Genomic DNA, 15730 nt, shown 5'->3' with positions numbered 1-15730 from the left:
TTTTGGCAACGAATTATATAGAGTTCCTAATTTGGGTGGTTTAATGCCCGCTACTTAATTATATAATTATTTTATCTTTTTTTAGAGTGTTTAGATGAATAGATGAAAATAAAAAAAAAATATTTTTTTAATTAAAATAGAATATAAAATATGTGAATTTCATATAAAAATATTAAATTTTATCTTTAATATATATTTTCTTTTTTTTCTATCAAACTCACCGTTAAAATATTCAACTCAATCAAGATTGACCCTGCATTAATTAAAATGTTAGTGTATTGTTAAGGTAACTGTTAAAATTTTAAAATTTTGGCCCAAGCGTAAAAATATTGAAAAATTTAAAGATGAATTTTTAATTAATTTTTGGAAATAAGACAGACAATTGTAAAAATATTGATTATTTATTTTCACCGATTAATATTATTATTATAATTAATTCTAATATTAGAATTTATCTGTTGTAAAAAAATTCTAGCCTAAGATTAAGGAATTTTTAATCAACTTTCAAATATATATATATATATATATATATATATATAAGTGGATGGTTTGGATGATCTCTTTCGCATATTCTCTTTTTGCTCATCCAAAATCTCAATTGAAGGTCAAGTCATGTCTCATCTGTTAGTGTTAGTGTATATTTTTGGTTTAAATAATTTTGCAGTTTTTATAATTTAGTGGTTTTTATTTTTTTTATTTTTATAAAATTATTTTTTGTTTGTTTTTAATCCTTGTAAATTGTATCTGTTTTGTTTTTTTTTTTCTTATAACACTTTAAATAATGAATTTTTCACTGTTAAAGTGTTATTTAAGTTGCTTTAAGTATAAAAAAAATAAACATAATTTATAAAGGCTAAAAAAATATAAAAACAAAATAAAAAATATTATATTATAAGGATTAAAAATATATATTCTTCAATTTAATGGTTGAGGTCACTATGTAGGAAATTATGTGAGTTGAATGGTTCATATGTTGTGAAATTGATCCAAAAACAAAAATTTTGTTCATTGTGCAGTGGGCAAGAAATGATATGTTAAAAATATACACTAGATTATTCAATCAACTTTGCTTGCACATAACAAGAATTATCTCTTTTGCTTGCTCACACTTTGGGTTAGAGCCACTGAGTTTGTGCTCTCCATTGTGTATAAAATATAAAATAATGCATGATAAATTTAATCATCAATTTTATTCTTGTACACCACCGTTCAAAAAAGAAAATGACAAATCTTTTATGTGAAAATTTGTGTGTTCATATGTGTACATGTGTATGCGTGTGTTTTATACCCTGTTTAGATTGTTGTTTTATATTCACACAAAAACAAATTGTTGTTTTATGGGTTCCTATCACTTTTCTCCTCATCAAAATACTATTTTTCTTTCAGATACTTATTCAAGGGTTTTTCTTTGATCATGATTATATATAAAATGTATGTTTAAGGACTTTTTTTCTTCGGTAGGGGTGGGAATAGGCCAGGCCAGGCTTTGAAAGGCCTGAGTTTAGCCTACGATGAATCTTTGAGGCCTGAGCCTGGCCTATAGCCTATCAAAGACTTTTATTTTGGCTCGACCTGGATAGCCTTTTTAAAAGCCTTTTTATAATAAATCTTTTATTTAGGAACGTAATAGGAAAATTAAAAAAAAGAAGAAACCTGATAGAAAAAGGATATGACTTTTGCATAGGAACGTAAATATGATAGTATAATTTTTGTATAAGAACGTAATTGGATATGATAAGATATGATTTGTATAGGAACGTAATATGATAATAGGATATGATTTTTATTTGCTCTAGAATACACCTTGTAATTAAAGTTTTACTTAATTATAGGAATGAAATCTGCTAGTTTAAAAAAAAATATTAATTATACCCAAAAAATAATATATATATATATATATATATATATATATATATATATATATATATATATATATATATATATATAGGCCGGCCTATCAGGCTTATAAGGCTTTTTAATAAGCCTAGACCTATTTAATTAAATAGGCTTTTAAAAAAGCCTGAGCCTAGTCTTTTAATTAAATAGGCCAATCCAGGCCAGGTCGTAAGCCCCTGTAGGTCGACCTGGCCTATTCCCACCCCTACTCTTCGATCATCCATAAGTTTAAGTAAAAAAAAAACCTCATATTATTTTCAATATAAAATGTATGTTTAATGACTTACAACTTTTTAATTGTAGGAGCATGAAAGTGGATGCAATAAAATTTTCTTATCAGGAGAGAGAAAGTGTATTTGCGAAAAAAAAAATTAATTGTATTATTCCTTAATTTAAGAGATCTTAATTAATTTAAAATATTAAGTTATCTACATGTTTAATGATTATGGATAAAGATCGTAGATGACATGATAATCTAAGTCACCTAATAATTTCTCCCTCCCCATACCACCTCCCAGCATCACCAAGTTTTACTTCTCTTAGTCAAGAATTTAGAAAGAATCTAGGGTATTTATTTGCAAAAACACTCCTCACCCACCCAAGGGCCACTCCAAAAATGAAATTTGTCTCCCCTCCTCACTTTCCACTCAACCAAATGTCAAACCACTTTGGAGAAGATGGATCCCCATGACTCACTCTCAAATATCTCCACTAATATAGTTTATTTTTTATCAACCCATTCAAGTTGTAACCTTTCCACCCAATATTTTGACTCAAGCACCTCACACCATAACCTAGTCTTACCCATCATAAGGTCCCACCTCCATTTTGCTAAAAGTGCACAAAATATTTTTTTTTCCTAGACCTTTATGTTGTTTTGGTTTTTATTTCAACTCTCCCAACAAATTTTTCCACCCGTCCTCACAACCCCACAAAATCTTTTTTTTTTCAAGGATATTATGAACAGTGCTTTATGCACATCAACGACATTCATTTATTCTTAAATCTGTTGAAGTATCCAAAGTTCATTGATTGATGAGGCTGTTTTAATTTTAAGCTGACGACAATAAGACTTATGATACATCTTTTAAGGGAGACACGTATGAGCTATAGAATGAGAAAATGATGGAGCACATTATCGAGAATCAAATTATCATTCATTGTTTATATCTTAATTATCTAAGCTAACTTAAGAAGATGAACTGTGCAAATTTTAGGTAAAACTAATTGTTATAAATGATAAAAACAATAAATACATATGTAAAGGTATTCAACTTGATATTAAATGGAAGAAAAACTCATTGTTTGTGGCTCTGTATGGAAAGACTTTCATTTGAGGAGGGGAGACATGTACCAGCATATCATATAACCTGGAAGAGACTTGTACTTGATGAGAATATTAAATTTCTAGCAAGTGTGAGTGATTTTTATGTGAAAATCACTCCAGTGTTCTACCTTATCGTATTGCATAACACTAAATCTTTGAATCCATACTTAAAAGCATAAAATTCCATAACATAAATTCCAGAAGCATTAAGTTTTGTATTTGAGGATTATTGATATACACTCTCAAAACCCGGATGTGGCCTTGTTCAATCACAGACATCCTATTGAAACCGTTGGTTAGCTCTTACAAAGTGAAAACTCTAAAGTTCTGCTCTTTTTTCACTTGGTGCATGTCTTTGAAGTCTTTCGGCTTGTTAATTATAGAGGGAACAGTTGGTTAATTAGCTTTCACAAGTCTTTTGTATATTTTGCACAGGAGGAGAGAGAATGATGGGGATATGAGAAAAGCAGGTATCTTTCAAAGGTTATCATTTTCAGAATTTAGTTTCTAAAAGGAATTTATTTTCTAATAAGAGAAAACATTTTAATTAGCAAACTAATAATATAAAATTGAAACAAAATTGTTTTTATTTATTTATTTATGATAGAAGCAAGATTAAATAGAGTTCGAATTAGCACGACATTTTTAAAAGAATATTCCTATTTAATAAGTGGTATTGACGATAGGACTTCCCTAACCATTCAAATGTTAGAATATATAGAATTCTCTGGTCTGCATATATTTTTATTTTCAAATTTTTTGTTTCAGCAGAATTGTAGAATCTTAATACTCAAATTTATCGATTGTTTGGCTTTTTATTTAGAGAATGAGTTATCAGCTTTTAGAAGAAGAAGAAAAAAAATCCAGTTTTTCAACAATTTCAGCGTCAGTGGTGGTCAATGTCAATGCCAAATGCCGATAGTGATATGACGATGCTAACAGTACGTGATCAAAGAACGTAGACAACTATGATAAGGAACCCAAATATGAATGTGCCTAATATTAATAAAGCTTAAATATATTTTTATTGATAATAAATATATGATTTTTGAGTTTAGTTTTTAATAAAGTTATATTTTATATTGAATTTTTGATAAAATAATAATTTTATTTTTTTCTTTAATATTTTTTTTATTTCTGATAAATTAATTAATTTTATGTTTATTTTTATTTTTTTTCATTTGTAATTAGTCAAAGACTAAAATAAAATTTGTTAATTTGTAAGAAAATAAACATAAAATATCAAAGACTAAAAAAATTATTATTTTTTTTAGAAATTCAACACAAAAATAAAAATTTATTAAATATCAAATATAAAAATTAAATATTTATTAAGAATAAAAAACATATTTAAGTCTATTAATAATCATGACTATTGGAAAATGTCATAACAGTGTATTTAGAATTGTACAAGCAACCATGGCAAAATTTTAATTTTAGCTTCTTATGTTTAACATTTAATGGAGGCTAAATTATTTTATTTAGTGAAATAATAAAAGTTTAAATAAAATAGGTCAAATAACTAAAAAGTTGTAATTAATATTTTTAGTGTTATTTTGCATTGACAGTATATGAAATTTAAAGTCATATCATTATATCAATGTATCCACCAGATAATAAGATGATTAAATTCGAATGTAACAACTATATATAGTTTGAATACACAATTCCAAAGTTGGATTTCTCAAGCCGAAGTGTACCTTAGCTTATAATAATTGCAGGTTAAGAAAAGTGGGGTCGTTCAGCTTCCAAGCAGAGAGCATGTGGCTGTCATTGTCTTGGTCTCTCTGAGTTTGGGAGCAGACAAAAAAGAGTGTTTCTAGTCTTAAGAAATAAGAATGATCCCTTCATAGATGCGGAATCTTGCACGTTCTTTCTCTGCCTTCTTCTGTTATTATCCCCTCCCTAGTCCCCCACACCATTCATTCAAATCCACATCACACCAGGGAAATAAAATAGGAGACAATTTTGTGAGTGAATTTTCACTTGTATTTTATGCCACTAACTGATGACATTCTAAATTTATTTAATGAACAGATATATTTATATAGATTTTATTTTCACAAACGCTTACTATTTTAAGCTATTATATATTTGTTTTGATGTGTTTTGCTCTAGTGCATGCCTAGTAATATTATGTGGCTCTAATAGATCGAGGCTCGATGAGAGTCGATAACATATTATTGTTGCTTAATTGAAGCAATGCAACGGAGGTGATGCTTACATGCAATTAAAGATTCCGATGTAAGGGTGAGGAGCAAACAAACTAATGACTAGTTAGGTCGGAGAAAACATGCATACCTAAAAAAGAGGGACACTGATTTATATATAGGAGTCTAATGCTTTGTTTGATAGAGAAGATGAAAATAGAAAAGATAAAAATAAATAAAATATATATTTAAATTAAAATAGAGTATGGAAGGTGTGAAATTCACGTTATTGAAACCATCTATTCCTCTTTCCCCTCCTCTCTATTTTACTCTTACCAATGGGAAGGGAGGCTAAGAGGTGATCCACATAACATTAAGTATCGTTTACATACTACTACAAGACTCGTGCATGAGGGATACTTTTTGAATGAGTCAAGATTGAAATATGAGGCTAATTAGTAATCGACTCAAGTTGAGATATAGGATTTTGCCATTTTGGTGTGTTGACAAACACAAAAGTTGAGACATATAATGGGGCTAAATTCAATATGCATGCTCCAGCGTGAATTATATTAAAATTACTATGTAAATTTATGAATTAAGCTTAAAAAAAGTAAAAAATAGATTGATAGAAATTTAATTTCTCATAAGACATTAAGTAAGGCTTAACATTGCAACTCAACCACTAAAATAAATGGGTTGAGTACTTGAGTATTTTCACTCATTGGATAATTTTGTTTTACCATTCCCACTAACACTTGTTAAATATGGTTGGACATTTCTCTATAATTAATATTACATCATATTCGTGTAATTTTATAAATATATAATAAGAATATGAGAAGTTATATAGTGTTACACGTTTATTTTTAATTTTTATCTATTGCTCATTTTTTGTAAGAAATTCCATGTCTCTATTATCTCTCTATCTATTTATATAAAAGAAAACTTCGAGGAATTAGGGCTTGATATCTCATATCCCATCCACCCAAGATATAGAGTGTTGTTGAGAATTGAAAAACATGGTAAATCATTCGTATTAGATATATAGGATTAATAGACATTCTATCATCAAAAGAAAAACATGAAAACATTTTAGTAAACTAGGTCTCGTGATTTGTTCTTTACATATACATTGAGAAAACTTTTTACATTAAAATTCTTGATGTTATTTTTTCTGCTCTGACACTTATTTTACTTCCATTTCATGACTGTATTAATTTAAATTCATAAATAGGGAATTAATTTGGTGTATTAATTTTCAACACCCATACGTCCTCACGTAAGTATCTAACTTTGTGCTTTTCATGTCACTGGTGCACACATCACGTGGAGACGTGGGTTGAGGATTGGAGGATTGTGTTTGTGGGCTCAGAGAGGACCACCACAAATTAAAAAAAGATATATTTTGGTGGCCATTAATCAATTCACCTCGAAGTTTCATGGACTGGAGTTTTCTGCTTTTTGGTAGAGATAGAGAAATTTCATAGCTTCTTCCCACATGTACTTTAGGTTGCCACAAATTCGTCATCAAAATTCAATATAGACAAGATATGTAAACGCAACAAGACTTCTCAAGTCCACAAAATATTTTATATATATATATATAATTGTATTCGTGTGCGTGAGAGAAGATTTACGTGTATTTATTTTAACGCGTCATTCTTTTCTTCTTTCTCAAGTTAAACGTATGTTTTTGGATTGGTTGAAAAAGGTTACGATGTAGACGACTCTAGCACAGAACTATGTAGAACTTATGAAGAACTTTTTCTAGTTACCGGTGGTATTCATCAATTTGATTTAAGTAATTATATTTTTAAAAAATATTTCTTAATCTTAGAATTATTTTATGCTTAAGAAATTATGATAATTCTCATATTCAAATAGATATATGGCCAGGAAGATTAATAAAAGTTCAAGAAAAACACAAATGAACGATAACTGCAATTTGTAAAATATTTGGGATAACATTAAAGTTTGAAATGTTTATTTACGAAAAACATAAAAATAACAGCATAAAAAAATCATTGAAAGTAATTTATAAAAAAAAGTTAGAGGAAAAAATAACCTAACAAAATTAACATATTTTAAGTTGTGAGCTTGACGGAACTTCACGTTACATTTTAATAAGTTATAAATCATATTAACCATATTTAAGTTATCTGCTAGTTATAATACTTCTTTTAGTCTTTTCATCCACGTGAAAGCAAAATTTCAACGTTTTTCAGTATAAATTTTAAATCCGGTTGCATGACATGAAGCCGTGATTCTATTGGCAGGCTCATAAATGTTAATAAGTGGCTTTAAGAAAGCAAAAGAGGAATTTTTTATATTATAATATATTAAATTATATATTTTTTTTATAATTTTAATCCATTTTTATAATTTTTTTTATTTTTTTAACCAATTCCAAAAAAAAAAAAAATATGACGCAAAAAGAGAATTGTGGTGGGGACGTGAGGTTGGATTTGGTAACAAGACCAAAAAACATACTATTGCTAGTCAAAGGCGGGCTGTAATTAAGAAATAAAAAAAAATATTGTTTCCCAGCATAATTGGGATTTGGGATTGGTTATTCATTGTGTTGCTGCAAACACTTCAGTGGAATGTTATCTTACTAAAAAGAAAGTATTATTAGCATATCAAATCTTACTTTAGTGGTGGACTTAGTTTGTTTAAGGTAATTTAAAAAAAAAACATTTTTAGGAAAATTTGTGAAACTGTACGAATAAAAAAATTAAATATGATATTAATTTGTGTGAAAAATAAAATCTCCTTAATACACTTCTGGAAATCTTTTTTACATTTTCATTATCTATTATATCCTTTTTCCTTAAAAGAATATACTTCTTGAAATCCTTTTTTCTTTTTGAAAATATCTTTTCTGAATAACATATATCTATATTAAAATGTATTTTTGCAAATATGATGTTAGTTCTAAAAATACATTTTTAAAATAAGTATATATTATTCTAAAAAAATATTTTCAATAATAATAGAGATATCCCTTAGAATTGTTAATATTATAAGCGGTTATCTTAACATATATCTATTTTAAAAATATATTTTCACAAATATAATCATAGTTCTAGAAATACAATTTTAAAATAAATATATATTATTCTGAAAAGATATTTTTAATAATAATTAAAATATCTCTTAGGATCATTAATATTGTAAACCCTTATTTTATATTCATATTTGTTATTGTTTATCATGAATATTCTTGAAATTTTATTTTAATCTTATCATTATTATTGTTTAATCCTTAATTATGAATGGAATGAATATACTGAGAAGATTCTGGAGTGGAAGATTCCTTGAAGGGGAAGAAGCAGCATAGTGAGGGTGATGAGCCTTAACCTAATCAATCTCTCTTTGAATTATTGTGTATGTTTTTCCACCTAGGCAAGCAACAAAGGCTCTTTGATTTCAGTCCGTACACATTATTATTCACAGCCACATTTGAACCACGTCTCTCTTCTCTTAAGTCTTATCTATAAAATAAGAAAGAAAGGAAGCTCAACCTCTCACAAACTCACACCACATCCATCTTTGCCTTCTGCATGTTGGTTCTCTGTAAACAGATACTGCAAAAGAAGAATAATATTGAATATTTGGTTGGGTTGAATCCCTGGGTTGAAGCGTTGCAGACATCACGGCTATTCTAAGAGTGTCTCGCTCTCTCATTCATGTCCCAACTGTACGACGGAGGACAGGTTGCGTAACTGCCACCAACCCTTCGCCGCACGGTGGGCGTGGTGCTTTGCCTTCTGAAGGTGGTAGCCCTTCAGACTTGCTCTTCTTAGCTGGTGGTGGTTCTGCTGTCTTCTAGCTTCTTCTTAACTCTTTTTTCTTTTTACTACTTTTAAGCTACCTTGTTTTCAAAATAACAAAAACAAACACTTTCTTACTTCATAAGATCACCTTTTCTTCATCTTCTACTTCTCCTTCACTAAAATGATGCTCAAAATCAAGAGGGTTCCCACTGTCGTTTCCAACTTCCAAAAAGACGACGCTGCAGACTCTCCTCGTCCCGTCGGAGGTTGTGGTCGGAATTGCCTCAAAGCTTGTTGCATTCCAGGTACGTTTTTCTTTCTCCAACTCATATATGCAAGTGCATGCAATATTCACACTTGATTTTCTCATCAATACATGGCTCTTTTTAGTGATTTGTGTCTTTATTTTGTTAACAGATGCAAAGCTGCCTTTGTATGGTTTCAAGAAGGCTAATATTGGGAAGGATTTGGCCCTGCATGCATGCGCCGGGGAGCCTCCCCTCGCATTCCTCGACTCTCTTCTTCTTGGAGAGGTATTTTGCACATGGAAAACGCTTAACATCCTCTTTTCTTGTTACCCTTTGTTTCAAAGTTTCTAAATTTTACCCTTTCATGGCAGTGGGAAGATCGCATGCAGAGAGGACTTTTTCGCTATGATGTTACCGCCTGTGAAACCAAGGTCTGTTTTGTTTTTGTTTTTGTCTTCCTATGCATACATATATGGATGGCATGATTTCTGATTTTGATGTGTTCTGTGGTGAATGGTGATTTTGTTGTAGGTGATTCCTGGTGAATATGGTTTCGTTGCCCAGCTTAACGAGGGTCGTCACCTCAAGAAGAGGCCAACTGAGTTCCGAGTTGATAAGGTCCTTCAACCCTTTGATGAAAACAAATTCAACTTTACCAAAGTCGGGCAAGAAGAGGTCCTCTTCCAATTTGAAGCTAGCGAGGATGGACAAGTCCAGTTCTTTCCAAATGCTCCAGTTGATGTTGACAATTCTCCCAGCTTTGTTGCCATCAATGTATAGACAATAGCTTTTGTTCTTGTGGGTTCATTATTAGGCGTTTTATGTGATGACTGATGATATTTGTTTCTTGATTTATCTTAACAGGTCAGTCCTATTGAGTATGGGCATGTTTTGCTGATTCCGCGCATATTTGAGTGTTTGCCTCAAAGGATTGACCGTGAGAGCTTCCTCCTTGCACTTCAGATGGCAGTGGAAGCCGATAATCCTTATTTTCGATTGGGTTACAACAGCTTGGGTGCTTTTGCAACTATCAACCATCTTCACTTCCAGGTACTGGATACTGAATTATACCACTAATAGGTCATGTTGATGATTCCGTTGTTTAATTCTACAAATCTGATTGCAATTTGGTGATTTTGCAGGCTTATTATTTGGCTCTGCCCTTCCCAATTGAGAAGGCCCCCACTAAGAGAATTGCAAGTGTAAATGGTGGGGTGAAGATATCTGAACTGTTGAAGTATCCGGTTAGAGGCTTTGTCTTTGAGGGCGGCGAAATGCTGGAAGATCTATCAAACGTTGTTTCAGATGCATGTATATGTCTTCAGAACAACAACATACCTTTCAATGTTCTTATCTCTGACTGTGGAAAGCAAGTGTATCTGTTACCACAGGTAAATTAAATTCTAATTCTTGGAAGTAAATGAATTTGCATAATCCATTTTCATTAGTTGTGTGGGGTATTTACCAAAATAGATGAACAGTGTTATGCAGAGAAACAAGCTCTTGGAGAAGTGAATGCTGAGCTTCTTGACACCCAAGTGAATCCTGCTGTGTGGGAAATTAGTGGACACATGGTTTTAAAGAGGAGGAAGGATTATGATGAGGCGTCTGAAGGCAATGCTTGGAGGCTTCTTGCTGAGGTGTCCCTTTCTCAAGAGAGGTTTCAAGAAGTCAATGATCTTGTTTTTGAAGCCATTGGCTGTGGTGAATTGGAGGATGTCAATGTTCAAAGTGTCAAAAAAGAAGTTGATGCAGTCAGCACAAGCGAACACCCTACTGTGGTGGTGGTGGCTGGTTCACAAGAATGTGTGGTTCTACAGTAACAAGGCTCTTGTATTTTGAACAAATTCAGAAAATCTGCAGTGTTTTAAGAATAATTGCTGAAATGTGTCACCGTTTAAGTCATACTATTGCCTTGTGCTTGAGCCTTATGGTCGTGTGTGTTGAATGTATATGCTTTTATCTGCCTTTATGACACTTTCATGTGAAAGTACGATATAATAACTGCTCAGCTGAGTAGTGTTGTTGGTATTTTGGGGTCTGATGTATCATAATGCTTGACTTGACTGTCTATCGTGGCTTTCATGCTGCGAGAAATAATAAATTCAGGTAACTGTTTGTCCTTGTAGTTGTAGTTCTTAAGGATGAAAGTTTTCACTTGCTGTATTTCTGGCTTCACTTTGTAATAAATGTTATGTTTGTATATTAGTAAACGTTAAGGGTTAAGAATTTGGTGCGAATCTTTATTTTATTATTATTCATGTTTTTTCAATGCCTCTTGGTTGTGCAGTAGTGCTTGATTGTTTTAGATTTTTTATAGAATTGATTATGAATAGTTGATTGTTTTAGATTTTGTTAGAATTGGTTGTGAATAGTTGAATATGATTAAGAATGTGTTATGATACAAGAAATTGATTAATGTTGTAAATCATGGGGGCTATCAATAGATTGTTTAACGAGTTGGTCTTCAAATTGATTGCATGATGCTGTCAAAGTACTATGTTATTTTTTATTCTATCATGTAGTTATTGTAAACTGTCGCTTATAAAAAAGAAATTATTACATGTTCGGCTAAGATGTCCAAAAATCGGGATGTGTTTTAGTTTTCCTATGGTGGTAGATGGTTATGTCAAACTTATGTTCTGGATTTACGATGAGCATAATCCTCAGACAGGGCAGAACTTTTTTTTTTTTAATCTTTAATTCATTTTAAGTTTTGTTGAGTTTTAGGACAGGGCACATACTCTCATCTCATTTAGAGGGACATATGCACACTCAAACGCTTTTAGTGATTAATGAGAGCAATTAATGATTTGGTATATATCTATGGCTATGGGATCTATTTATACTATTTCCAGAAAATCTATCTCAGTTGATTAAATAAAGTGTATGAATTCTTATAAAATTTTAACACGGTCTTTGATTCCTACAAATAAAGTAAATAAAAAAAAAAACTGATCGCTCAAGGTGATAGCATGGGCTACCAACGAGGCTGCATAGGCTTGACGTCTTGGAGGCTCACAAATGATAAATAACCCGATACGGAGATTCCTGAGGTAGTTACTATATTTTTAAAAGGCATTTCAATTTTCATGTGAATCAGAATCAGTTCCCTTTAGCAAGTCGCCAAGCATATATCATGCCTAAATCACGCAACATTATTTTGAGGATCAACATACAAATGTTAAGCCACTCAACTCTATGCAAAAAGCAGAGCTAGCTGACAAAACATTCCTTCTAACTCAAAAACATATATAGACAACGTCCACCGCCCATAACACGAGATCATGACCATGTTTGTTATTCATGCAAGAAAAACATGCCCCTTTTGGCTTGTAACAAAAGCAAGTTACCTTCACAGTTCACATAAACATGTGTGTGTGTACATATATATATATATATATATATATATATATATATATATATATATATATATATGGTTCCAAAATGCTACCCTTCAAGCCATTTCCTCAAGATGAGTCTAAGAGCACTATCTTCAGCTCTTGTTACATTGGTTTTTGTGCTGTTGCTGATCAAAATAGAGGGAAATCCAACACCAAAAGAAGGGCATGAGAATGTCACTGATGCCTCATCTTCTTCATCAACATCATTGATGGAGCTGAAAGATGAAAACCAAATCATTGGATGCAGGGGAAGACCACTTATATGTAGCAGAGGAGAGTTTCCACCAAGGTCTATGTGCTGTGGAGACCGTTGTGTGGATGTGACTTCAGATAGAGAAAACTGTGGGTTATGTGGGGTTAGGTGCACATTTAATCGTCAATGCTGCAACCGTTTGTGCTTAAACACAAATTTGAACCTTTTCAACTGTGGTAGGTGTGGAAGAGTATGCCCCTTTGGGAGGTTATGCGTATTTGGATCGTGTGCCTTTGAGCAAGCAGTGCCATCACCACCACCAGTGTCGCCCGTGTCGCCATCACGGCCTGTGTCACCGTCACTGCGACCACCAGTATCAGTATCACCATCACCATTGTTCCCTCCGGTGTTCCCTCCGGTGCCTCCAGCGAAGTCACCGCAGCCACTGGATTACCAACCTGCAATGGATTAAGTATTATTGTAATGGGGTCTCATGGTTACCTCCCCCCTGGTTTGAAGTTTGTGTTTTTGTTATTTTACAATAAGTATTTAAGCCTTTAAGGTTTTCATGTGCAACTGTTTGTGTTTCACGATGTTGCAGTTACATATGATGCTTTCTATGTTAGTAGAAAAGCATGCCAATTTTATATGAGAAAGAACAAAGAACATTATTACCGAGTAACTTCCTGGTTATTGTTGGCTGATAGTGGTTGAATTATTAGTATTATGAGATTAAGACATTTTAAAGTACTTTTATCGATCATTTAAATATCTAGTATAAAAATGACAAATTCTTATATATGAATGCTCACACATCTTCAAATTTGAACTTATTTGTTTTCTGTAGTTGTTACATAAAAAATAAAATAAATCATTTACAGACACAATTAGAACAATTTTTATGTATGTATATTCAGTTCAATTCAATTCTGAGCATTGCACATTCATACAAGTACATGCAACATTTTCATGCTTCAAGACAGTTCATGGCCTCCTTCAGATTTTTTCCCTTTTCAGGACATTGGTTATTTGCAAACTCTGTCTCACTTTCCGCTTACTTGAGCTCGACCTTTGGGATTTGGCTTCTCAGTTTCCACTCTTCTCTTTAAGGAGTCATGATTGTGATTTCGTTTTTTCCATGTTTCCAGGTTCTTCCTTAGTAAATTAATCTCTCTAATATAATAATGTTGTCTGTCGATAACCAATCCAAGGAACAGAGAGAATCCTGCCCAATAATAACCATTTTATATATCAGAAAAAGTGCCAAAAAGAAATCTATCTTCATTGATACGTATTAGAATTCATTTGGTGCCCAGGTCTGAATAAATGAAATGCATTGGCTAGGCTAAGCATGAGTAATGGCAAACATATGCTAAAGCTACTTTTAGTTAGCACATCTTCAAAACTAAATATAACCTCTTCAAACAATCAATGTTTTATTGTTGGACATTTCATGGTGAAAATTTGATGATTTCAACCTTCATGTCACCTTTCAGAGATGTTATGAAACTAAACAGATGCATACACTAGTACACATGTGGGGTAAGTAACTATTTTCTTTTTTCTGTGTGTAACAAAAATAGTAATGCTGGTATTGTAACTTTGTAAGCAAACAAGGAATTTAATTTTTTGAATAATTACCCAAGAAAGCTGCTTCCAAGAGACGATGTGCCATCAACACCTCATCAGTTGGATTAACTATGCTAGCATCCTTTGAACGTTTTTGGATTTTGGTTATAGTATACACGGTGGAGCTCAAGACCACACACATAGTTGCTGCCACAGTTTTTGTGACTAAGGGGCCCCTCCCCTGCTTCAAAAGGTCGAGCCCTATCACCACCAATTTTCGTATTGGATTTGCAAAAGATAATATTAAGATGAATGCTATTTGGATCATCAAAAGTATGAATAAAAGTTGTATCATCTTTGTATAACTTCTTGAATGTTGATTTCAGGGGTGGAGGTAAGATGAGAGCCTGCATAAAAAAAAAACAAACTCTTTATTTTGACTTTGAGTACTATGTGTTTATAAGCGGCTTTGGAGACTTGTGAGGTTAGGCAACGAATTATGCCATGCTTTCCATTCCAAGACGCAGGGAGCACAGAATAACTTTGAACAAGGGGAAACAGTGGCAACACGTTTGATGAGAATAAAACTGAATATGGCCTGCAAGCTTAAGTAATCTCTACCTTCCCAATTCAATTATCAATTACCTCTCTTTTCAGTTTTTCTTGAGATTAACTAACCTTGTTAATCCGAAGACTTTTGACCCTGATTTTTTTTGCATATTACCCTTAGCATAGGCTATTCACTAGTAGTGTATGCGGTACATATGCATATTTTACTGATAAAGCTCTTGAATAAAAGAATATTAACAGAATAAGTAAATATGGCATTTTTTCCATAATAATATTAACTGATAGAGACAACTTTTTATGGGCTAAGTAGCACAAAACACGGGAATTTTAGAAGAAATTTATTTAATTACGACAGTATATTATTGGAGGGCGAGCCCTGGTGCAACGTTAAAGTTGTGCCTTGGTGACTTGTTGGTCATGGGCTCGAATCCGGAAACAGCCTCTTTGCATATGCAAGGGTAAGGCTGCGTACAATATTCCTCCCCCACACCTTCGCATAGCGAAGAGCCTCTGGACAATGGGATACGAAGAAGAAGAAGTAACGGCAGTATATTATTGCCAGAATCACTTGACTACATGTGCGTGCCATATTAT

At 32.1% G+C, this 15730-nt stretch overlaps 3 protein-coding genes across 3 annotated transcripts; 2 read left to right on the top strand and 1 right to left on the bottom strand.

Annotated features, from left to right (window-relative positions):
- Positions 1-8846: 8846 nt before the first annotated feature.
- LOC114402435 (GDP-L-galactose phosphorylase 1-like) lies at positions 8847-11629 on the top strand. Its single transcript, XM_028365006.1, has 7 exons — positions 8847-9457; positions 9570-9685; positions 9772-9831; positions 9932-10174; positions 10265-10450; positions 10543-10791; positions 10882-11629. Exons 1-7 carry the CDS (start codon positions 9334-9336, stop codon positions 11221-11223), a joined length of 1320 nt encoding a protein of 439 aa, XP_028220807.1. The 5' UTR covers positions 8847-9333; the 3' UTR covers positions 11224-11629.
- Positions 11630-12838: 1209 nt separating this feature from the next.
- On the top strand, positions 12839-13679 carry LOC114402416 (stigma-specific STIG1-like protein 1). Its single transcript, XM_028364984.1, has one exon. The coding sequence runs from the start codon at positions 12876-12878 to the stop codon at positions 13467-13469; it is 594 nt and encodes a 197-aa protein (XP_028220785.1). The 5' UTR covers positions 12839-12875; the 3' UTR covers positions 13470-13679.
- Positions 13680-13794: 115 nt separating this feature from the next.
- On the bottom strand, positions 13795-15010 carry LOC114402425. The gene is made up of 2 exons (XM_028364996.1): positions 14639-15010; positions 13795-14222 (listed from the first exon to the last, which is right to left on the bottom strand). The coding sequence occupies exons 1-2, from the start codon at positions 14919-14921 to the stop codon at positions 14041-14043; spliced, it is 465 nt and encodes a 154-aa protein (XP_028220797.1). The 5' UTR covers positions 14922-15010; the 3' UTR covers positions 13795-14040.
- Positions 15011-15730: the final 720 nt, after the last annotated feature.

The sequence above is a fragment of the Glycine soja genome, chromosome 2 (assembly GCF_004193775.1).
Source record: "Glycine soja cultivar W05 chromosome 2, ASM419377v2, whole genome shotgun sequence".
NCBI lineage: Eukaryota > Viridiplantae > Streptophyta > Magnoliopsida > Fabales > Fabaceae > Glycine > Glycine soja.
The sequence above is the reverse complement of the archived record's forward strand: the minus strand, read 5'-3'. Positions and strand labels throughout refer to the sequence as shown.